This window comes from Saimiri boliviensis, chromosome 7 (genome assembly GCF_048565385.1).
Source record: "Saimiri boliviensis isolate mSaiBol1 chromosome 7, mSaiBol1.pri, whole genome shotgun sequence".
In the NCBI taxonomy this organism is placed as follows: domain Eukaryota; kingdom Metazoa; phylum Chordata; class Mammalia; order Primates; family Cebidae; genus Saimiri; species Saimiri boliviensis.
The window spans coordinates 25577565-25602199 of NC_133455.1; the positions used below are offsets into that span (position 1 = coordinate 25577565).

Here is a 24635-nt window from a genome sequence, read left to right on the forward strand (position 1 = left end):
GTCTTTTCTCCAGTGTCATCATGTAATGAAGGAGAAATTCTGATCTCCCCCAGCCTGAGTCCTGTACCGATCCTGTTTGCCCTTGAACTCCCTCCCTCCCTCCTTTTTTATGGCATTCTAAGGCTCCAGGGCCTTAAATCACAAAGCAGCAGCCCACACAGGCCTGGGGGAGCTACTCACCCAAGCGTGAGGTCTGCTTCCGTTTGATCTCCGTCAGCTTGGGGATGGGGTAGGGCCCGTAGCAGTGTGTGAAGATGACACACAGCTGCTGGCTGATGACTTCGTTCTGCAGAAAAGAAAGAGGAGGTCGTGATACTGGGGGCTGTGGCCAGCGTCAGCCAAGCTGTGCCCCGGAATGCGTCCCTCCAGGCGATAAGAGCTCACACATTTACCGCAGGCCCCAGGAGAGGTCCCCGGGGATAGCGCACAAGCCGTTTGCACTCACAGGTCCTGTGCTTACTTGCTGTTTTGTCCACTGTCTATTTCTAGCAGGTTCACTGGTGAAGCTTAAAAAAATTGCAATTAAATTCTTCTCTCTGGCCCTCATGATTTGCTATCTACTTGAAAGCAGGTATTTGTAGTTCATAGAGAAAGCAAAATAAGTTTTTACCCCAAACCCACCTTTACCAGTGCTCTAAAATTCTGGAAGCAGCGAATTATCCTGAAATTAGCCCTTTTGATCCAGCGACTGTGCTCTCCATTAACGAGACAAACGCTCCTGATTCAGCTTTCTCGTGAACTTGATTCTGGTGCTGAGGCATTTCCGGACCCAGAAGTGCTCAGCTGAATCATTGGTGCCAAACAAAAGGTGGGAGGGAGATGATTCTGCAACCCAAAACTACAGTGGCCTGTCACTGCTGGGGACATTGGAGCCTGCTTCTCATTGACCCCTGTCATCCATGTTTGCCCCTGCCCACTTTGCAGTTATTTCTATTCATTATTCTCCCTCCAGCTGCAGGGTATAGGAGGAAAACACCAAACCCAGCATTTTGTTTCTTTTTATTGGGTAAAGGGCTGTTGAAAGTAGGGGCTCAAAGGGGTTACACTGGAAAAAATTTGCAATAGATTAAGGGAAAAAAATTAGGTTACAACACAGTTTGTACCATGTCTTTTTGGAAATAAATCCCTCTACAAATATATTTGGATTGATAGATACGCATAGAAAAAGATCTACAAAAGTAGGGTAGTTACCTTTGGGTGAGATGAGAATGTTTTTTATTTATATTTTCTACAACAAACAAGCATTGCTGTTATAATAAAAACAGTAAGTATTCTTTTTGATTTTAAAAGATGGGTTTGGAGCCATGAGTGATGTCAGTGCTTCAGGCTGTTCTGAAATCTACCTAGTTCATTGTGTTCCCAAGGCAGAAGCGTACAGCTTGGCATATGAAAGAAAATCCAAACCCTTCAATTAAAGTGGGTAGATCACAGAGGGCACAGTGTCACCTCCGATGTGATCCACAGAAGCACAATCATGGCTGAAGGACAAAGGGACTCAACTGTCAAAGATGAGACTTTATAACCAAAGGGCATTCAGTGCTCCCCTCACTTAATACTCATTAAATTAATTGCCTGCCTCTGGGCTTAATGCAGTGCTTCTCAAAGTGTGGTCCCCAGACAGGCAGTATCAGCATCACCTAGGACCTTATTAGAAATGCAAATTCTTGGGCCTCGGCCTAGACCTTCTGATGTAAAAACTCTGGGAGTGAGGCCCAGGAATCTGCATATTACCAAATTTTCTGGTGATACTGACGTTCCCTTAACCACAGGTTTCATGCACTGAAATTCTCTCATGGGTTTGACCTGGGCTGTGGTCTATAAATTTGTTTCCTTGGGCCTAAAGCCCTGTCACCCAAAATGTGCTCCACAGGCCTCAAGCAGCAGCCTCCTCTGGGACCCTGTAAGAAAGATACACTCCCATTCAGGCCCACCGAATCAGAATCTGCATTTTTAACACACTCTGCAGGTGACTCCCATGCACATCTGTTTGAGAAGCACTGTGTGGTAAGAATGATGGCCTCCTAGAGCAGGCGTCCCCAAACTTTTTACACAGGGGGCCAGTTCACTGTCCCTCAGACCATTGGAGGGCCGCCACATACTGTGCTCCTCATACTGACCACCAATGAAAGAGGTGCCCCTTCCTGAAGTGCAGCGGGGGGCCAGATAAATGGCCTCAGGGGGCCTCATGCGGCCGGCAGGCCGTAGTTTGGGGACACCTGTCCTAGAGGATTGCATGCCCTCGTAGCCCCAGGACTGGGACTGGGACCGCATTACCTTACATGGCAGAAGCTACCTTGCAGGAGTAATTAAGCTTAGTGCTTTAGTCCATTAGGGCTGCTAACAAAATACTCTAAACTGGGTGGCTTATAAAATGCAGGAAATTTATTTCTCACAGTACTGGAGGCTGGGAAGTCCAAGATCGAGATGCCAGCAGACTCGGTGTCTATGAGAGCCCGCCTTCTCATAGATAGTGCCTTCTAGCTATGTCCTCACGTGGTAGAAGGGGTGCTGAGGCCTCTCTGGAGTCTCCTTTACAGACCTACGCACCTTCCAAAGACACCACCTCCTAATATCATCACCTTGGGGGTTAGGACTTCAACATTTAAATTCTGGGGGACAAACATTCAAAACCATAGCAGTTCCTCATGAGTTGACCTTTCAATAGAGAGATTATCCTGGATTATCTGGGTGAGCCCAAAGTAATCACATGAGCCCTTAAAAGTAGAGGCAGAAGAGGACTTCAGAAGGCAGCGGGGAGAAGAGGATGATGAAGAGGTCCCAGTCTGAGAAATTGATGTTCTGTTGCTGGCTTGAAGATGGAGGGGCCACATGGCAAGCTCGTGAGGGGACGCAGGTAACCACAGGAGGAGTTAAGTGTGACACCAACAGTCAGCAAGGAAGTGGGGTCTCAGTCCCACAGCCACAAGGAACTGAATTGTACCCAAAATCTCTGAATGAGCTTGGAAGCAATTCTACCCCAAAGTCCCCAGAGAGGAACAATCCTGCCGACTCCTTGATTTTGCCCTTGATCCCCTAGGCAGAGAACCACGCGGGGCCACACTCACCCAGATTTCCAACTCAGAGACACCGTGAGGTAATAAACAAGTTACCGCAGCAATAGAAAATTAACACATCTCATCTAAAGTTTTCATCAATTGGACCATATCTCATCACCTCTGTGACCCAGAGTGCCAGACACATGGTGGCCACTTGATAAGTACTGGTTGGTCACAAAAAAGATAAGACCTGTTAACTGCAAAGATGCTTTGTACAGACTGTATCATGAATGTTAGGGATGAGATCTCACTTGACTACACCAGGGGATTTCTCATGCATCTTGCTGGTGAATCAGCTCTAATCTCATCAACTATGAGTGAAGTAATAAAAACCTGTTTCCTAGACTCTTGTACCTTGAGAGAGGCCTGTACAGCCTGTAGACTCTTCTGTGAGTTTTTCTTTTATGGTGGACGGTGGTGGTGGTTTAATTCAATTCAGCAGATATTGATTAAACATGGAAGAGGTGTCCTGCAGTGTAAGAGGCACTCTGTTGGGGCCACAGAAGCAGGCAAGGCAAGACCCCTCCTCCTCTGCCGGAACTCACAGTTGACCTCTCTTTCTAACTTCAATGTGTACTGTATCACCTGAGAACGTAAATATAGGGCTGGCCATGCCTGTTCTGAATGGACAGTCTTCAAATATTTAACAATGGCCGGGGGAGGCGCAACTCCTCACTTTGTAGGTTAGAGCAGTGCCTGCTTGCTGCATTCCAAAGAGCACATTGTGGAAAGAGGGTAAGAGAGGAAGTTTGCAGGAGAGAAACTTGACAAACACTGCCTCAGCCAGGCAGCCCAGGTCAGCATCGACAGCCATAACTCACCTTGATGGAATGTGCCCTTGATAAGATATCTTTATCTCTGGGGTTTCCCTCTGAAAAATCCGTAACCCTAGTCTAATGATGAGAAAAACATCAAACATATTCCACTAGAGGGGCAGTCTACACAATGCTTGACCAATCCTCCTCAAAACTTTCAAAGGTCACCCCAAATAAGGAAAGTTTGAGAAACTGCCTCTGTTGAAACAAGCCCAAGAGATATGACAATGAAGTGTGATGTGGTATTCTGTCTGGGATCCAGGAGCAGAATAAGACACCAGGTACAAACTGAGGAACTCTGGCTATATCTCAAAGAACTAAAAATAGAGCTACCATTCAACTAGTAATCCCGTTACTGGCTTATGCCCAAAGGAAAATAAAACATTCTGTGCAAAACACACCTGCACTCATGTTCACTGCAGCACTATTCACAATAGCAAAGACATGCAACCAACCAAGCTGCCCATCAGTGGTGCACTGGATAAAGAAGGTACATATATATACACCATGGACTACTACTTAGCCATAAAAATGAAGGAAATCATGTCCTTTGCAGTAACATGGTTGCAGGTGGAGGCCATTATCCTAAGTGAATGAATGCAGAAACAGAAAACCAAATACCCCATGTTCTCGTGTGTAAGTGGAAGCTAATCATTGAGTATACATGGATATACAGTTGAGCATAACAGACACTGGGGACTCCGAAAGAGGGGGAGGGAGAGAGGGAGGAAGTAAGAGTTGAAAAGCTACCCATTGGGCCCTATGTTCACTAGTTGGATAACAGAGTCCATTGAAGCCCAAACCTCAGCATCATGTGGTATATCCATATAACAAACCCGCACATAAACCCTGTGAATCTAAAACAAAAAGAACAAAATCCTAAGGAACTATGAATAAGCTATGGATTTTAGCTGATAATAATGTATCAATATTGGTTCATTAACTATAACAAATGCACCATAGTAATACAGCCTATTAATCATAGGGAAAAATGAGTGAGGGGTTATATGGAAACTCTGTACTATCTTCTCAATTTTTCTGTAAATCTAAAACTGGACTAAAAAATAAAATCTGTTTTAAAAACCTGGCATGGTGGTGCATGCCTATAGTCCCAGCTGCTTGGGAGGCCAAGGATTGCTTGGACCCAGGAGCTCAAGGCCAGGCTGGGCAACATAGCGAGATCCTGTATTTAAACATTTTTTTAAAAATTGGCTGGGCATGGTGGTGCATGACTGTGGTCCCAGCTACTAGGGAGGTTGAGGTGTGAGGATGGCTTGAGCCCAGGAGTTTGAGGCCAGCCTAGGCAACAAAGTAAAATCCCACCTGTAAAAATAAATGTTAAAAAACTTTCCACCATGGGAATGTGATTATAATGAAAGCACTAGAAGTTCAGAAGAGAAAAGGAAAGAGGGAGGGTGGAAGCTTAAAAAGGACATCAGGGGGTTCCCTGCACTTCATCCATTCCTTCCCCAGAGGTTTAGGGAATGCAGACTTTTCCGCACACACTAATCTACATAGCCATCCATCCATCCATCCAGTCAGTCTTGAAATATTTATTGAGCATCTACTAAGTGCCAAGCACTGACTGAGCCCCAAGAGTTGGACGCTGCACAGAGGATCAGGGTGCTACTCCAAGTGTCTGCACCAAAGATGCTGCCTTCCACAAGGCTTTCTAGCTGCCTCTTTTTCAAGGAACAGAGTCCTAAGAGCAAACTCCCTGCCACATCCTTGAATCTGTTCATGTTTGTAGTGGTGTCTGTCCTGTGCCCTTCCCAGTGCTCCTCCTCCAGACGGTGGACCAACAGTGTCATTCGTCCTGATTACCTGGAATCCAAAACGATTCTGAACTCCAGGAGGGCCCCTCTGAGCATGTGGGGTGGTGCCATTCCTATCAGGTGACTGCTGTCAGGGAGTGAGATCCATGGGTCAGGGGAGTCAGATTGGGATGATAAACTGGGTTATCCTATGGGCTTGGTAAGTCCTGGATCAAAACCCAAAGACAATAGAATGGAAACAACCAAACTTGAGGCTTGCTCCATTCTGGAGGTGGCTGTGCTGGGACAGATGCCTGGATTCTCTGAGCAGCACATTTAAGCACAGTGCTCTGGGCCAAAGGCACAACAGGCTGCAGTCTCAGGGCAGCAGGTAGGTTGGTCTTTACATGCAGGATCTGACCTGGGAGGCTGGGATGAGCCCAGAACGGCTGGGGGTGGGGGTTGGGTTATGCCAGAGGACACAGCACCAGGTTAGTGCAAGTGATTGGCATGCCACTGGGTACCTGCCATTCAGGTCTCTCACGGAAAATTGTAGATGTGCAGATGGAGTAAATTCAGGTCCTCTGGACTTGGAACTGTGTTGCTATACAAAATAACTAAAGGGGAGTGAAGCAAAATATATATATTTTTTGAGACAGGTTCTCTCCCTGTTGCTCAGGCTGGAGTGCAGTGGTGCAATCTCAGCTCACTGCAACCTTGACCTCCTGGGCTCAACTGATCTTCCCACCTCAGCCTCCCAAGTAGCTGGGACTACAGGTACACACCACTATACTCAGTTAATGGTGTATGTGTTAGTGTGCGTGTAGATGAGGTCTCACTATGTTGCCCAGGTTGGTCTTGAACTATTGCGCTCAAGAGAGCCTCCTGCTGCAGCCTCTCAAAGCACTGGGATTACTGGTAGAAGCCACCGCACCCAGCCTTGCAAAATTCTTAATAGAATGGTTACCAGGAAACGCTCCTGAGATGGAGTCCTGTGGATTTTGGGGGCTAACATCTTTCCTCTTCTCTCTTGACTCCATTATTCTGAAAAGATGTGGGAACACTTTCTTTTCTTCTGAAAGGAACACTGGAATTAATCCCAAATGTCCTTTCTAGGTGGCTCAGGCTGGAGTTCTACGTGGTGGTAAAAACATGGACAGTGGGGCCAGATGGATGGGGTCCCAGTCCTGGCCTAGCACTCACTAGCTCTGTGACCTTGGCAAAGTTACTCAGTTTCTCTGGGCCTCGATGTTCTTTTACAAAGCAGATTAAAAATGCTTGCTTGATGAGGTTGCTATGAGGACTAAAGAACGTATCACCATAGGCTGTTAGGCTGAACCAAAGGAAAGTGCCTCAATTTGACCATTTGTAACCCTTAAACAGTAATTTCTCTTTTTTTAAGAGGTCATAAAATTCATGGCAGATTTTAGGAAAAAAAAATCCTCCTTATTAAGCATATACATCCATCTTAAGACCTGTCTCAAATGAACAAATGCTCAAATGGGAGAAAAGCTGTATCTCCGAATCAAGAAAAAGTAGAATTACTATTACTTTCGGGGACACTGAGAGCACACTCCCTGTCCCAAACCAAATCAAGGAAGACTCACTTTAGTCACGCGTGGGGCTCATGCCTATAATCCCAGCACTTTGGGAGGCCGAAGCGGGTGGATCACCTGAGGTCAGGAGTTCAAGAACAGCCTGGCCAACATGGTGAAACCTTGCCTCTACTAAAAATACAAAAAATTAGCCAGGAATGGTGGCACACACCTGTTAATCCTAGCTACTTGGGAGGCTGAGGCATGAGAATGGCTTGAACCTGGGAGACAGAGGTTGCATGGAGCCTAGGTGGTATGGCTGCACTCACTCCAGCCTGGGCGACAAGAGCAAAACTCCGTTTACTTAAAAAAAAAAAAAAAAAAAAAAAAAAAAAAAAAAAGGCTCACCTCCACAGACAGCTTCCTTGTGGAGCAGACTAGGTGAACACACCTGGAAAGGTGGAGGCAGGCTGAGGCAGGGCTACTGGCCCCAGAAGGATCCCAGGAGGATCCTGAGGCCCTGAGCACACCACTCATCCTCCTGCTACTGTGCAGTCACATGCCTACTTTGACATGTCCCTTCTGTTCACGGCAAGTGATGTGGGGCATCTACTTACGGTAGTCCTGTGTTTCCTTTCTAAACATGTTTAAGAAAAAGATCAAGTAAATAATAAATTGCATCGATGGTGTTTTTATCTACTTAAGGCTTTCTTTAAGTAGTATTTTTTCCAGATCTGGAAAAGATTCTGATAGCAGGATTCAGATAACCGGGTTGGGAAAATCACTGGGCTACATGATTTCCAAGCCCCTCCCAAAGCAGATGCTGGCCATGCTGCCAGGTTCATGCTGCCCATGATTGTGCCTGACTTGGGACCATCTTCCCACCAAAAGGAGTCCCCATGGCTGCAGGCTATGTCTGCTTCTGCCCTTAAAGGGGATGAAGCTGTCATTCCACAGTGAGATGTACAGTGCAGGTAAAACCCCGAAAGGGAGCAGAGTGACAGGGTGACCTCACAGTTAAGAGCATGGGCTTTGTGTCTGGGTCAGGATCCTGGCTCTGCAGGGTGACCCACTCTTGGGCCTCAGAGTCATCATTGCTAACATAGGAATAAAAATACAGCTACCTGCCTCCCAGGAGCTGATGAGTAGAAAGTGCCTAGAATGACACGTGGCACACAGTGATCATTTTCATTAGATCCGGGTCCAGGCTTAAGTGCCTGGAGCAGGTCACTTCCTAAGCACAGGTCCTGACCATAGAGAAAAGAGAGGCTGGAGGGACGGTGAAGTACTGCATGAGGAGAGGGGAAGACTGAAGAAACGAAACAAGGACTTGAGAAAGACAGGCCCAATCAGTTGCTAAATACAAACTGGTCCCTGGGGTCAACAAACTAAGAATTTTCAGCAAACTGTCTATACAAAATCTTATTTGCAAAGGTTTTGAATATACACTCTGACTTTCCTCTCTTACATGGTTTGACTGCAGTTTTGTGTGGAACTGGGAATGTCTCAGTTGACCTTCTTTGTTTAGAATTAAATTATTTTTCTTTTTTAAGAGATGGGGTCTTGCGATGTTGTCTGAAACTCCTGGACTCAAGCGATCCTCCTACCTTGGCTTCCCAAATCATATGACTTCTTGAGCTGTTTGACGCTTTTGGGATCCGATGCTATGTCTATTGGTGGTTGTCATTTTGTTCACGGTTAATTATGAGAGAGGTAGAAGCACAAAGAATTTGGACTATTCCTTAGAGGCTTTATGATCCCATTTATTTTTTTTTCTACTCACATGGAGGTTTTTGCTTTTGGTGACATGGATAGTCACTGTCCAACTGGGGGCTTTGGAAACAGACTCACTTCTTTGAGGGTGCCTGAGATCTCAAGGATGATAGCGGTCAGATTGATGTTTTAAAAACACATGATTACTTCTGCTTCTGGGAAGATGTAATAGACATTCTTTTCCTAATCCTTTTGCAAAGTGTGACTAAAAACCCTTGACATTATATATAAAAGGAACATAGGAACGCTTTGAAAGGCAGAGGGAAGAAAGCAGACGACCTGGGGAGCTTGGGCCTGGAGGCGCACACGGTGGAGAGTTCACGGACTTCCTTTTTCCCTCATCGTCCCATACCTGATGTTGAAGAAGCCACAACAGAAAGCACAGATGGGAAAAAAGCCACAACAAAAGCCTGCTCTCTCTAGCCAAAGGACCGCTAAAGGGATAGCCTAGAAGGCAGGAAACTTTTAGACAATAGCTGCTCTACTCCAGCCAAACAGCCCAAAACACCTGTGGACTCACCTTGCCAGCAAAAGTCAAGTAGGAAGCCTAGACTTCTACCCTTACCAGGCTGCAACAGGGCACCCCTGAAACCCCACCAAGATGGTGTTACTGAAGTTCAAGTATGGAGCCAGGACTTTTATCCCCACCAGCCAGTAAAGAGCCTCACCCCCACCCCCTGACACCAGATGTCAGTGGAGACCCAGGAAGCCTGTGTTCCCCTCCTACCCAGCAGTAATGAGGCATCCCTCCCACTCCCTGCTGGGTGCTGTCAGAGGACGCCACTGGAGAGTCAGTCTCTTACCACCGCTCAGTAGCCATGAGACTACCCCCACCACATGTCAGATAAGACAACATGGGAGCCAGAATACTTACCTGCCCCTACCTCCCCCAATAACTAGCCCCTAACTTGGGGGCCAACAGAGGCCAAGTAGGGGAACCTGGATTTCTACATCTACCTGGCAGTAATGAGGTGACAACCATTCTTCCCCTGTCAGGGTAATGTCAGAGAAAGTCAACCAAAGAAGATCTAAATAAGATCAAGAACCTCAGAAAACATCCAGATTTCAATCAAAGACCATTCGTAATACCATGGACCAAGAAGAACTCCAAGTGAATGAATAAAAACATAAATCAATGCCAGCACCAAGATAGCAGGATGAAAAGACAAGTTACAGAGTGGGAGACAATATTTGCAAACCACATATCTGACAAAGGACTAGTATCTACTATACATAAAGAATCCTCAAAATTCAACAGCAGAAATGCAAACAATTCATTTAGAACACAGGCTTAAGACACAAAGAGACATTTCACTTGAAGAGAATATATAGATGGTGGACAAGCATGTGAAAATATATTCAACATCATCAGCCATTTAGGGAAATGCAAATTAAAACAATAATGAGATATCACTACACACCTATCAGAATGGCTAAAATGAAAAATAGTGACAACACCAAACAGTGAGGATATGGAGAAACTGAATGACTCAATCTTTGCCAATGGGAATGTAAAAGGGTACAGTCACTCTGGAAAACAGTTTGGCAATTTATTTAAAAACCAAACATGCAACTACCATACCACCAAGCAGTTGTACTCCCAGGCATTTACGCCAGAGAAATGAAGATACAGTCACACAAAAACCTGTGCATAAATGTAACAGCTTTATTTGTGATATACTAAAACTGAAAACAACTCAGATGTCCTCCAACAGCTGAGTGCTTAAACAAACTGGGGTACATCCATTCCATGGAATACTACTCAGCAATGAAAAGGAACAAGCTGTGGATACGTGCGACAACCTGGATGTTCTTTAGAGAATGATGATGACTGCCAAAAGCCCAATCTCCAAAATTATATACCGTATGATTCCATTTAAATCACACTCTTTACATGACAAAACTAGAGAAATGGAGGCCAGGTAGGGGCTGAAGAGAAATGTAGAGGCAGGAGGGAAGTGAATATGGTTATAAAAGGACAACATGAGGAATCCTGTGGTGATGGTACTTTTCTGCATGTCTATGATGACATCACTATGTTGGTCATGATATATTACCATAGTTTTTGTAAGATACTGCTGTTGGGAGAAACTGAGATCCCCAGGTGTAAATGGTACACAGGAATCTCTGTGTATTACTTCTTACAACTGCATGGATCTATGATGATCTCAAAATGAAAAGCTTAAAAACAAAAAAAAAATATTAAGTTTTGAGTTTTTCATTTCAATATGAAAACCTTAAAAACTTAAAAAACCATTAAAAAAAAAAACAAACCTAGAGATCACACTTCACTCCGTATCTAAAACCTCTCTCGTCATGTTCCATTCACTACACATGGAAGAAAACCCAAACTTTACCTGGCTCGGTGCAATCTGATTTTTATCTCTTGCACTTTTTCCTTCACCTGAGCACACAAAGCATGTTCCTACTAGGAGCCTAATCACCTGCAGTTCCCTTACATGGAATGCTTTTGCCCAGATCTCTACATGGCTGGAAGCTGTTCCTCACTCAGGTGGTTGTTCAAATGCCACTTTCTCAGTGAGAACTTCCTGACCATTTTGTCCCCCAGAGACCATATCATGGTCCAGTTTAATTTTGTAAACATCACTAATCATGCCCGGACTCCGTTTTGTTAATTTATTTTCTTGTTTCCCATCAGTAAGCTCCAGAAGGATAAAGAACATGTCCATCCCATCACCACTGCAGTGCCTGGAACCAAGTGGGCACTCCTGATTATCTGATTATGCCCAGAGGAATCAGGTGTTAGAAAAATAAGCTGGAGGCCAGGTGTGGTGGCTCATGCCTGTAATACCAGCACTTTGGGAGGCTGAGGCAGGCAGATCACCTGAAGTCAGGAATTTGAGACCAGCCTGGCCAACATGGTGAAACCCTGTCTCTACCAAAAACATAAAAATTAGCTGGGCATAGTAGTGGGTGCCTGTAATCCTAGCTACTTGGGAGGCTGAAACATGAGAATCACTTGAACCTGAGAGGCAGAGGTTGCAGTGAGCCGAGATCACACCCCTGCACTCCAGCCTGGGCGACAGAGTGAGACTCCATCTCAAAAAAAAAAAAAAAAAAAAAAAAACAACCACACACACACCAGAAAAATAAGCTAGGAACTCTTTTTAAACAGATTTATTTTTTAAGAAATGAATATATTGTTCTGCTCCTGGGGAAGTCTAGAGACACTGAATTCATGTGAAGTTAAAATTTAGAAGCAAGAACACAGAAGCGGATGTGTGGTCACATTTCAAGTGTGGTTTGAGCGAGTACAAACCAAGAATGGTGGGAGGAATATGCCCCACTTCACAGGACAGCTGTTCCTATCAGTTGACTATAAAGTGGATTTATTTGCAAGAATCTATTCAGTACTCTGATAAAACAAGATATTTGGCTAGGAACAGTGGCTCACATCTGTAATCCCAGCACTTGGAGAGGTCGAAATGAAGGATCACTTGAGGTTAGGAGTTCAAGAGCAGCCTGGCCAACATAGTGAAATGCTGTTTCTACTAAAAATACAAAAATTAGCCAGGCATGGCGGTGCATGCTTATAATCCCAGCAACTTGGGACATGAGAATTACTTGAACCTGGGAGGTGGAGGTTGCAGTGAGTCGAGATCGTATCACTGCACTCCAGCCTGGGCGACAGAGAGAGACCTTGCCTCAAAAAAGAAAAAAAAGAAAAGATATTTTTTCTGACACACATTTGAACAGGAATCCTAGAGTGCAGGGAGAAGGGACAATGCTGGCCGGCTGTGTGATGGACAGCCACCCTGTCCCTCAATAGGAGACTGTTCTTCTCAACTTGGAATTTCTGTCATCATCTCTCTCCAGTTTTTCTTTTGACCATAAGAATAGCCCCTATGCTTAGGAAATGGGTGACTTCACCCTTCAGGCGCGGGGAAATTGATTGCCTCCCCCACCCTGCACAGTGGTCGGTGCATCTGATGTGTAAAGCCACATTTCACCAGTAGGGGATGCCATTGACACCCCTTTAAAAGCAAAACACCCTTCACTGACTCCCTACTCTTGAGACTCAGAGTCTAATTTTTGTATTTTTTTTTTTTTTTAAGAGATGGAATTTCATCATGTTCCTCAGGCTTAAGCAATCCTCCCATCTCAGCCTCCCAAAGTGCTAGGATTACAGGCATGAGCCATCACACCTGGTGAGCCTGATTTTCAAATGACTATTAAAAGGTGGGAACACCCACCACTTTTGTGAATGGAGGGTAGTTTGTATGCTTCAGCCTGGAGATTCTTATATATAGGCTCAGAATCTGAGAACTGTCTCCTATCTATTCCTATCTAATGAGCTGTCCCAGTCAAATACACCATGGCTCCAGGCAAAACCAAGTGTGGTGTTAGATGTGGCAGCCTTTGGGGGACAGCAACGGAGTAGGGTGAAAGGGGACCACTCGGGTGCTAGTCACACTCCATTTCTTGGTCTGGGTGCGGATTGCACAGTTTGTCTATCTTAAGAAAATTCATTTGGCTTTGTAGTTAGGAGCTGGGCACGTTTCTGTATATATGTCATACTTCAAAGTAAAGTGTAAGAACTGCACAGGTTAGTTTTACTTAACACACAGAATGTCTCAGTAAATTCTGGAATTCCCAATATAACCTGAAGAAAAGTTAAAGACGACAAACAAAGAAAACCTCAAAAACAGTAGAAACACCAGACCCCGGCAACAGACCCAGCAACGTTTCTCACTAAGGCAGTTTCTTAGGCGATTTCAGGAGAAAGCCTCTTTATTCATTTCCTCATTTTTAAGTCGGGCGGGGAGTTTGGTTCCAAAATGCTTCCAGCAGGTTTTACTCCTCATGGATTTGCTGAAGCTTGTCACCCTAGGCCTGGTGCACCTGCTCCCATTTGGGGTCCTGGTGGGTCTTGACCTCAAGTAGAAATCCAGCCTGCAGGTGGCCCAGGGACACTGGGCTAAGGACAGGTGCTAAGGAGAACACCTAATGGCACCCGCTTTGCACCCGAGGCTGGAGCTCGGAAAGCAGGGAGGCTGTGTTGCTGCCTCCTTACTGAAGGGCCTTCCCTGCTGTGTGGAGGAGGCAGCCCCATGTATCCTCCAATGCCCTGTGCACAGCCCCGCGGCCCGGCCCAGCCCAGCAGGGGGACCCACACTGCTTTTAGTTCACAGGCCAATTTCCCCTGAGACTTCCCAGGCTCCATGGTAGACCCCGGAGTACCCCGAAGGCTGTTCTGGGGAAAGAGGGGAGAGGGCTGGTGCTGGGGCCCTGCAGGGACTGGAGGGCATCACCGAACAAATGACCCCAAAGGGATTTTTAACAATTAATGTTGTAATAGTCGAAAGGCGAAGAGGCTGCATTTCCCTGTTGCTGGAGATACAGGCATCAGCAGGGGTGAACCCCAAGGGGTCAGAGCTAGGTTCACTGACCCTCTCAACCTGAAGAGCTGCCTCCCAGGGCCTGGCCTTCCAGAAACCTCGGCAGGGTTTGTGTTTCTTTTTATCCAGAGGGCTGCTCCCATTTCCCTCATCCTACTGATTCCTGTCGTCCATCCTGGCGTGGTCTAGCCTCAGCACCTCAGGGAGGTCCACCCTTCCACTCCTCCCTCCTGAACCTTCTCACCTCTCCTAGCCTGCACCCCCAAACTTAATACTGTTTTATAAACTGCCTCATAATGCTGCTGGGGCACACATGTTGGTATCATCTCTCCAGCTCTACCGCAAGTTCCTTGAGTTAGAAGACACGTCGTAAGCTGTCCCTGTGCCCAGGTGCCTTACCAAGACAGCTGCCCCGCAAATGAGCGCACGAGTAGCTTTCATTTGCTAGGGTACATTCGCCACTGGTCGCTATGACCGTAGTGATCCCACTCCAATGGGAACACCAGGCTGAGAGACCTCAGGCTTCGTTCTCTGCCGATGACCCCAACAGCCTCAAACCCCACATACCTTGCTGGCTTTCAAGATCTCAAACATCAGGGGCAGGCCTTGGGTGACGAGCTCCTCCGTGTATTCCTCCTCCTGAATGGTCTTAAACTCCTTTAACAAGCACTGGATGAGAGGCCTGCGGTGCTGCTGGAAGGCAATCCGCAGAGACTCCAGCCACGTGTGCAGAGTCCACGGGACACCTGGAGGGGGAGAGGAGCCAGGGAAGGTGGCCGGGGAGGGGGAGAGAGAGGAAAGGCAGAAAACAACCAGAGGAGTAGGCGAGTTTTTATCTGGAAGCTGGCTTTTCCCAGGACACTACTAAATGATGAGACCAAGGGATTGACTTTCAATGAACAGAACCAGTGTAGGCTTTTCCCCAAAGACCTGCAGAAGTTGAAATGGAAGGTCATAATTCAATTTCCTTAACTCTGGGTGTCCATCTCTGCATGCTACTCGTATTATCAGGGGCTGCATTTCACAACATATAATTATCGTGTAGCATACTGGAATTATTATGCACGCTGCTTATGCATATTCCATACTTCTGGATTCTGAGTGCAGAGGCTCCATCCCCTCGACTTACTAGGGAGAGAGAATCTCAGGGGGGAAAAGTCTTGCCCAGGATTAAAGAGTGGATGTGCCCAAGCATCTAGAATGCATCCATGCCCAGATGAGAGCTCAGAGCTGGTGAAACCCATTGGTGGACTTCACCACGTACAGTTCTAAGACAGATATTTACACCCGAATAAGAAGACGTGGAGGATATTCCTGCTGCTCCTCTGTGCAAAAGAACATTTCCATCTGCAGGTACTTCATCAGGTCTTCCCCCTTTAACAGGGGCCTCTCCAACAGCTGATTGCTGTAATTTGCCTCTCCCCTCTCAAGCAGAGGCACCGACACCACCACTGTTTATAACAAGTAGCCCATTCGGAATCTTGAGTTTCATAATCATGCAAAATAGGCCCTTAGGGCAATGTCACAAACATTCCTGTACTAACCCCTCCCCACCTTCCCTGGAGAGAAGCCATTTCCAGAACAGCATTAAGGCCCGTCCTCAGCCCTCAGCCTGCCTTAATCTGCCACACCCTGTGTTTAGGGACCCATGGCTAGCTCCGGCTGCTTCCACGCCAGGGCTAAAGCCACTAGACTGGTGAAGGCTAGGCTAGCCTTGTTCCCCAGACATGCGGAGGAGATGGCTCTGGGCGAGCTCGCCCAAGGAAGAGCCAGGCCAACCTTCCTGAGAGCGGCTCTGCCCTCTGAAACTCAGCAGGACTGGTGGTGAGAAAGGGGCGCCCTCACCCTAGCGGCTGCCTAGTGCTGCTTCGTGGAGTTGGGTGCTCTAAAGGCAGCGATTCCTCCACCACTGGGAACCACCTGGGATGATTGTTAAATATAAAGATTTCCAGCCTTTATCCATCCAGACCCTCGACAGCAGAGCCTCTGGGTGTAGGGCCTGGCAATCTGTATTCAGACAAGCTCCCCAGGTGATTTGAATTCCTGCCCCAGGGTCCAGAGTTTGGGAATCATGGAAAGATGGTCTGAGAATGGGTCTTTGGGGCAAGCAGGATGCTGCTATCTATGGGGACAGTGTGGGCGTCTCGGTCTGGAAGTGTTCCGACCAGTAAAGTGAAAGCTTCCTGGGCCCCCTTGGGATGTGTGTTTGTGTGCACGTGTGTGTGTGCACGTGTGTGTGTGCATGTGCGTGTTTTGCATGCATGCGTGTGTGCACGTGCGCGTACTTATGTATATGGACCTAAAGCTGGCGGCGCCATGGTGCCTGTGGTGGAGGGCACCCAGACTGACCTATGCTCCTGATATCAATTGTGACATCCACGTAGCCATGCTCAGCGCTGTGATACATGGCCTCCCTCAGGGCCCTCAGTTTGGCCTTGCTGTTGCGGCTGGCGCACAGGGGGGGCGGGGCTGTCTCTGCCAGGTCAGTCCCCTCGGCCAGAATCTCCTCCAGGGACAGGATATCACTCTTCTCCTTCTCTGGCTGGGCGAGCAGTTTGCGGAACACATTCCTGTCAATCATAAACCCAGAGAGGATGACACTCAGAGATGGAAGTGGCTTTGCCGGGGCAGGGCAGGGGCGGGCTGGGGAAGCGGAGGGCCACTAACTCGGGCGGGGCGATGACAGGATCAACGGGCGGCGGTTTCACAGGCCCGACCGTGGGTGCCACGTTTTGGGGATGGAGGAGATGATGGGGCATGGCTGGCCTTGTTTCCTTGAGGCAACTTGAAGCTAAGTGATTTTCTCAAATGTCTCGGAGGTTCTGGAACTCCGCGCTTTTCGCCATCAGCCTACCCTCCCTCCACAGTGAATGTGCTTTACCAGGGGTATGTGTAATAAAAGCCGACGGCGGGAAATTCCGAAGGAGATGTAGAAGGGAAGTAACCCAATATGAGAAGTTTTATTGTTTTTAAAATGGATTCTTAGTTCATGACAGCTGACATGATGCGCTCTGACCAAAACCGGCCAAGAGGGCCATCTCTCGGTGAGTTGAAAGCTGGCCGGGAGCGGGTCGAGTAAGACATTCTGAGTGGATGTGCACTGCATGGAGTTGGCTGTCAGCTGGCAGGTGGGGTCCCCCTGGCCGGGCCTGGGGCCTGGGGCCTGGACCACCTCACACTGCCTCTGGGCCCCACATCCAGAGAGGCAATGGGTCTGGGGTAGGCCTGGGAATCTGCATTTTTAACAAGCACCACTCGGGACCTCTGGCTCTGGGCCATCCTAGCCTACCTGTGTCCGTGAGCTGCAGCCTGGCTGAAAGAGTTCATATCACCCTGGGGGGTTGTAGAAATTCCATTCCTGTACATGGTTCCTATCAGGGGATCGGCACCACGCTCCAACAGCAAACTAACCAGCTCAAAATTTCCTGCAAGCCCAGAGAAGGGGGTTTTATAAGAGAATAAAGCAAAAATACAGTCACAGGCACTTCAAGGGCCAGGGCACGCTGCAGCCCCGTGGCCGGGGTGAGAACCGGCCGCTCTTACCTACAGCGGCTGCGAGCTGCAGGGGCGTTTCCGAGTAGTTCTCCTCGCCGTGCTCCACCGAGCCTTCCACCTTGGCCCCAGCATCCAGGAGGAGCTGCGGAGGAAGAGCGGCCATGGAGACGGTGAGAGGAGAGACACTGCGCGCAGGCGTCGGGAAGGACGGCTGGGATCGGTGAGATGCCCGCGCTCCTTCCCTCCCTCGGGGTCGGTGACCGCGTGCACAGGCTGGAGGGCAACTGTACCTCGGAGGATGAGCTGAGAGCCTCTCACTGCTGCTAGAACCCCAGAGCACTCGGAGTGTGTCGCATGCACAACAGCATCTGCGCCACCTGGGAGCTTGTGGGAAATGCTGACTCTCGGGCCCCACCCAGGGCTGCTAATTGAGAGTCTGCATTTTAGCAAGATCTCCAGGGGTTGTGTACATACATTGACATTTCTGGAAGCACTGGCACAGGAAGGCTGGAAGACTCCCTTCCTGGGCTGGGTACACAAAGCCTCAGAGGGCACTAGGGTAGCCTCCTAGAACCACAGACTCTCCAGCGTGCTGAAGGACTCTGGGGTCCCCCCCTCCGCCCCGGGGGCCAACCAGGAAAAGAATCCAGCTGGATGGCCCTGAGGGTAGTTTAGCAAATGCTAAGGTTTCTGGCCAGCAAGATCAGTTAATAAAGTGGCAGAGTGAGCTTCCAGAAGTTTTGCTTCCTATGACGTCATTCTGTGCGTCCCCTGAGATAGTTGGGCTTCTTAAAGAGGCAGGGATTCTGTCCATGCCGGATCTCATTCACAGTGAATGTGCTGTCAGCACTGCTGGTGGAAAACCGGGGGAACATCCGCTATTTTTGCTGCCTACATAGGGCTCCCTGAGGGCACGGCCATGGAGGAGCCGCCTACTTGGCACTCCGTGACTCACGGCCCTGTGGCAGGGAGGTGGCCTGACTTCCGTGTGGCCTGGCTGCTCACTGTTCCCATTCCTGATTTAAAGGCCGGGAATGTCCTTGCATGTTAAGGAATGACATCTGTGTCCACCAGACCACCATTCGACCCCCTTCTTTCTTAGCTTCCTCTTCCAGGAGTGGACTGGGCATGCTGTTCTATAGGCAGAAGCCAGCTCTCAGTGTGACACATCACACTCTCAGTCTCCTGAAACATGACTCGGGATCTGTTCTAAGGATTCTCATGACCCAGGACACAACAAAGGAGTCCCATGAAATTCCAGCATTACAGAGCCGTCCGTGCTCTGCATGGAATCAAGAGGCATGGACCACACATAAGGAGGTGAGTTCCTGATGTGCCCAAAGCTCAGCACTCACTACGGGAGCAGGTGCGTTCAGGAACCTGGATGCTGATCTCTCTTTTCTGATAAAGTAAAGATCAAGCTTATGATTTAGAATGTACTGTGTGGCTGTTCACTGAACACCAACTCTACAACAGCCAGAAAAAATGCAAGTGATACACATTTATATGCCCAAAGGCCCTCCAGTGAGAACATGTCTCTGTGCTTGGAGCTGTTTCAGAAGACACAAGGCCAGCGCCCTACCCTAGACCTCCTGGATCTGATTCTCAAGAACTGGGATCCAAGCAAGGGTCTTTTGGAAACACTCCTTGGTGTCTTGGATGCTTCTTCCCACTGGCTGGAAACCAATGGATTCTACACAAACACCGGGGTCACACCTCAGGAAAGGTTCTAAGGTATCAATAGCAACCAAGTCTTACGTTCATGTTGCGACAAGCAAAATGAACAAATCCACAAAACCAGCCGAAGCCCCACCCCAGAGCAACCAGGAAGAACTTCGTGGGTCTGCCACTCTGTGTGTGAGGCTGCATGTGGATACGTGATCATTTCATATTGGTTAAAGGCTGGCCATATAGATCATTACAGAAATATTTTTATTCACACGATATGAATATGCTATATTGAATTGCAGTTAACCAATATGAATGTCTCAGAGAATATGCATGCTGGGAGAGGTATAGATGTGTGTCATGAAGAGGTAAAATCAAAGGTCGGATGTGGATAGGGAAATACGTTAATACCTGAACTACAGGAATATGTCCATGCAACACAGCAAAAGTCAGAGCCGTCCAATGGCGGGTCTCGGGGTGGACGGATGGATATTTATGAGGAGTACTGACAACCTATAAACAAATCGAAGTTATTTTCAAAATGTGACCTTCACAAAACTCAGGCTAGCAAATCTGACCTATCTGTGGCTGGGCACACGGACTACGGATGTACAAAAAGACATCCTGGAAGATGCCTTGGGCAGAGCTGGCGATCCAGGGCAGGGATTTTCCACTGCTGGATGCTCCAAACACCTCTCACCAGAGCCAGGATCTGTGCTGCCTGTGCTTGTAAGAGCAGAGACCAAAGCAATTCCCCAAAGGCAGGACACTGCGAGTCCACGTTTTGGAGATTTCACCCATGGAGGCAGTCAGAAAATGTCTCAGTGGCTTTATGTCCTCTGGACTCCTTTCCCTCTCCTCTGAAAAGAATTAACGGATGATTCTGATCGCCTCTAAGGTGCTTTGGGGAAGCTGTAATGGCAGTTACAACGAGCCAGCTTTCTGGCCTGTCTCCTTCCTCTTTCTGCCTAATGGAGGGTGGTGGTTCTGGGAGCTACAGGATGTCAGAGAGCATGAGGTGCCACTACCATGCCATCAACACTTTTAACAGAGATTCTCAGTGGTGGCAAACCCCAGAGAAGGGACGGTCAGCTTTCAGCTTTCAAGCCAGGGAAGTCCATCACTCATCTGATGAGGAACTTCACCGTCTGATCACAGCTGGCCCCACCCTGTTCTCATTTCAATTTCTGCTGGCTTCCTGGTTGACAAGGACCCTCTCGGCACTGCTGAAATATGGGCATGAAGCTTTCCCAGGACACATCACGAATGAACAATCTGAGATTGGTTTTTCAGAATGGGGGCCTCAAAACACCCCAGGCCAAGAGAGAAGAGACAGGGCAGCTGAAGGCCAGGGTCTCGCAAGACCAGCACCCACACGGAGCTTCTCTGCCAAACACTCCTGGGGTCACGTCACCTCAATGCCTGCTTCACTCAGAGCAGTTTGGTTCACTAAGCATCCACTGGAGGAAGGCCTGAGCTGATATCCATGGGATGGGCTAGAGAGGACCTGAGAATGCCCCAGAACCCAAGGCTGAGGAGTCCTTGGGGGGTTTGCATGGCACCTGAGGATTCACAGCAGGAGGGAAAATCCCCATAGATTTCGAAGTGATAGGATCCAAAATGATTCTGGATCCAAAACTTTGTCTATTGTCTGCTTTCCTCAGATAAATAGAAAACTCACATTTAAAAAAACCACACACACACACACACACACACACACCCCAACTCACATTTAAAAAAACCACAGACACACACACACACACACACACACACACACACACACACCGTACTAAGACTGCATAGGCATCTAATTTTGAACTGAAAAGGTTTCCCAGGGTTGCTGAGTCATGATTTCAGCCTGTCAATCTCTTTGCTGTCTGAGACTGCCAATATCTGGCTGCCAGGGACAGCAGTCTTCAGACAGCATAGCACCTGGTAAAAAAGTGGGGTTTCACCTAGAATGAGTTTGGGGTATGGGTGGAGACACCAATATTAACTGAGTTCCAAACCTACTCTCTATATCCCTTCTGACAACTATGTGAGATGGGTGTGATTATTTTCCCATTCTGCAGACTGGGAGAGAAACACAGTTAAGGCACTTGCCCGAGCACAAAAGCAAGTCACCACAGCAGCGGCGCTATCAGAACTTGAACCCAAGTCTGTCAGATTCTAAGGCCAGTGTTGCAAGGGGGAGGGTTCTGGGGATGTGCTTTCTAGTTAGACCACGTTGTCTCAGGGAAGCTTTGAGATTAGCTTTAAGATCTGTCAACTCCGCCAACAAAGTGAGCCAAAGAGGGTTTGGAGAGGGAGCGTGGAGGATCTGGAGAGGGAAACTTCAGCTCAGGAATCGGGCCAGTGCCTCCTCTGCTCTGTGTTAGAGGAAAGAGAGGGCTGATGGTTCAGGAGTGCTCTTTCTGCCCCATCCCGGAAGAGATGGATAGGCCGTGGCAATCAGGAACTCGGGAAATGAGGACTGCCAGTGCTCCTTGCAGCTAGGTTGGTTGTTTTTAAACATAACATCCATGCAGGCAGCTCCTTGGAGTTTGGCTGGGCTGGTTTGTCAGGATGGGCAAAATCTGTCAGGCGGTCTTGCCAGGGCCACAGCAAGTAAGAGGGCACAGGAAGGAGCTGTCTGTCGCACTGTGCACCCTCAGCGGCGGTGCGTAGGAGAAAAAGCCCCGCTTTCTTGCTCGCCTTCCCCTGGGGACTGCCAGGCCGAGGGACCCTGCAGGCCTCTGCACCCTCACCTCCACATTCAGGTCAGCTCCGGCATCCAGCAGCATCTGAACCATCGCCTCGTCCCCACGGACGCAGGCGTACATCAGGGGAGTCATGCCCTGCGGTGAGTTAAAAACCAGAGAATGGAGAACATTTACAAGGTGGCTGTGGTCAGTCGACGGTAACAAATGGAAAATCTTACTTGTGTTTTGGAGGCCATGCTTGTGCTCCAACGTGACAAAAATAACATGTAGTCCTGTGACTCATAAGGTCACACACAACCCTCCACATTGTGGAGACCAAAATAGAGGCGACAAGGGAGCCCTCACGCCTTTTCAGCGTTTATCTTTCCTTGTATTGGAGGATTTTCATTTGTTTGTCTGTTTTAGGATGCAACAGACCTAAGAGTGTTTGCTAAACACTTAAAGCTCTTAGAAACTTTCTAGATTGATTCCGCAGTATCAGCCTTAAGCTATCTCATTGGTTTCTCTGACATTTTCTCTTTCACAAATATAACAAGTGTCATCTTTGCTCTATAAAAGCTGCTGGTCAGCGCCGAGGGAAATTGAATGCCTCTGAGCACGTGGTATTGCTCATCACTGACATCTGGTTTGACATGGCCATTTGCAAGCAAAAGGCAAGTGAATGAGGAATGGCTTTCAGGAATACCAGATTCACCATTGACTCTTGCTTCTATAAATGAAGCATCACAACTAACCAGAAGGAAAGGATGGATTTTCAATAAATAGTGTCATGAAGGCGGTTATTTGGGAAAACATCCAAATTAAAGACTTTTCTCACACCAGACACCAAAATCATTTCTAGTCTGAATAGAGATATATGGGAAAAATTAAAACCATAAAAGATATCTAACTGGTCTGTGGATCCCTTTCTAGGCATAAAAGAAATAGAAGAAATCACAAGTGAAAATCATTATAGCCCTGAGGACACATAATTGAAAACATTATAAGCAAAATCAAAAGGTAAACAATGAATTGAGACATATTTATCCCATTATCACAAAGGGTTATTTGCCTAACATGTAAACAGCTCTCTTGCATAAAGGAGAAAAACAATAAAGCTCTAATGAAAAACAGGCCAAGATAAGCAGAAAAGTAATAGTGAATACACATAGCTGGAGGGTGGGTAAAAGGAGGCAAAAGTTCTGGGAAAGTAATTTAAGATTGAGAACCTTAAGAAAAGCTGGTGCATTTGAGTCACTATTTGCATTTTAAAAATTTCCTAATGAAATAATCACAGATTTGAACAAAGACTCATGTAAATATGTTTAGCCCAGCATTATTAATAAAAGTAGTTTGAAACAACATCTAACAATTGAGGTGTGGTCAATGAATAAATAATGTAACCATTTTGTGTAGCTATTAAAAGTGATTTAAAAAAAAAAAAAAAAAGACACTGGGCCCAGTGGCTCATGCCTGTAATCCCAGCACTTTGGGAGGCCAAGGTGGGAGGATCTCTTGAGGCCAAGAGTTTGAGACCAGCCTGGGCAGTGTAGCAAGACCCTGTCTCTACAAAAAATATAAAAATAAGCCGGGTGTGGTGGTGCACACCTGTAGTCCCAGCTCCTCAGGAGGATGAGGCAGGAGGATCTCTTGAGCCTAAGAGTTCAAGGCTAGCCTGGGCAACAAAGTGGGATCTCATCTCCTAAAAAAAAAGGATATTTAACAATATTGCAAAGTCGCTTCAATATAAAATATTGGAAAAAGCAAGGTGTAACAAATCACTGAGGTTTTAAAAAGAATGTATATACACATGTATATCTGTGTTTGTGTGTGTGTATGTGTAATAAGCTCCTTGGTGGTGTTCAATAAAATTATTATAGCTGTAGTTAATTAAATAGTCCCCGTCATTTTCTCTCTGGAACTCATTGCATGAGGTGCCATGTGAGAAGCAGCCCCATTTGTCCCTTGTGACTTTCCATGTGAGACTCACATTTAAAACTGCTGTTTGTTTTCTGTCTATGATGGTTCACCACCCAAGGCATCTTCCTAACTGGTGGGCCCACGTGTCTCTCTCTACCTCTGTTTCAGGAGTTAGAGGCGATAGCTGCCTATCTCTGAGGTGCCTCCTAGGGTCCCCAGAATGACTTTTGTGTATCTTAAACATGCACTAAAAGTTTGATGACATCTGTCTGGGCTTGTCCTGTGCAGGAACAGACAGACAAGTGGAGAACTAATTTTAACCACGCTGGAAAAAGGACTTGAAGGACAGATACTAAAGATAAATGATGGTTACATGGTGATGGCATTATTTCATTTCTAGAACGGGCCTATTTTTCCTCTCTTTTCCATTTCAGCTGCAATGATCATGTGCTACTTCTATAAAGATGAACCAGAATATTTTTATAAGATATTTTAAAAACTGAAGAAAAACACAAGCAAGCAAGCAATCTAAGCCGCCAGCAGGGGGAGCCTCTACCCAGCGCCTGCGGAGGGGATTC

At 47.3% G+C, this 24635-nt stretch overlaps 1 protein-coding gene across 4 annotated transcripts in view; it reads right to left on the reverse strand.

The window, feature by feature from the left end:
* ABTB3 (ankyrin repeat and BTB domain containing 3) overlaps positions 1–24635 on the reverse strand; it is a 345548-nt gene that overhangs the window by 25506 nt on the left and 295407 nt on the right. For 2 of the 4 annotated variants that reach the window (XM_039472337.2, XM_074402289.1), the window contains 7 exons: positions 22204–22293; positions 19868–19969; positions 17837–17930; positions 17583–17718; positions 16643–16863; positions 14861–15039; positions 181–286 (listed from right to left, as the gene is read on the reverse strand). In XM_039472337.2, coding sequence (XP_039328271.1) covers positions 181–286; positions 14861–15039; positions 16643–16863; positions 17583–17718; positions 17837–17930; positions 19868–19969; positions 22204–22293 — 928 coding nt within the window. The remainder of the gene's footprint in view (positions 1–180; positions 287–14860; positions 15040–16642; positions 16864–17582; positions 17719–17836; positions 17931–19867; positions 19970–22203; positions 22294–24635) is intronic. The other 2 variants (XM_074402288.1, XM_039472338.2) reach the window with 2 other exon arrangements.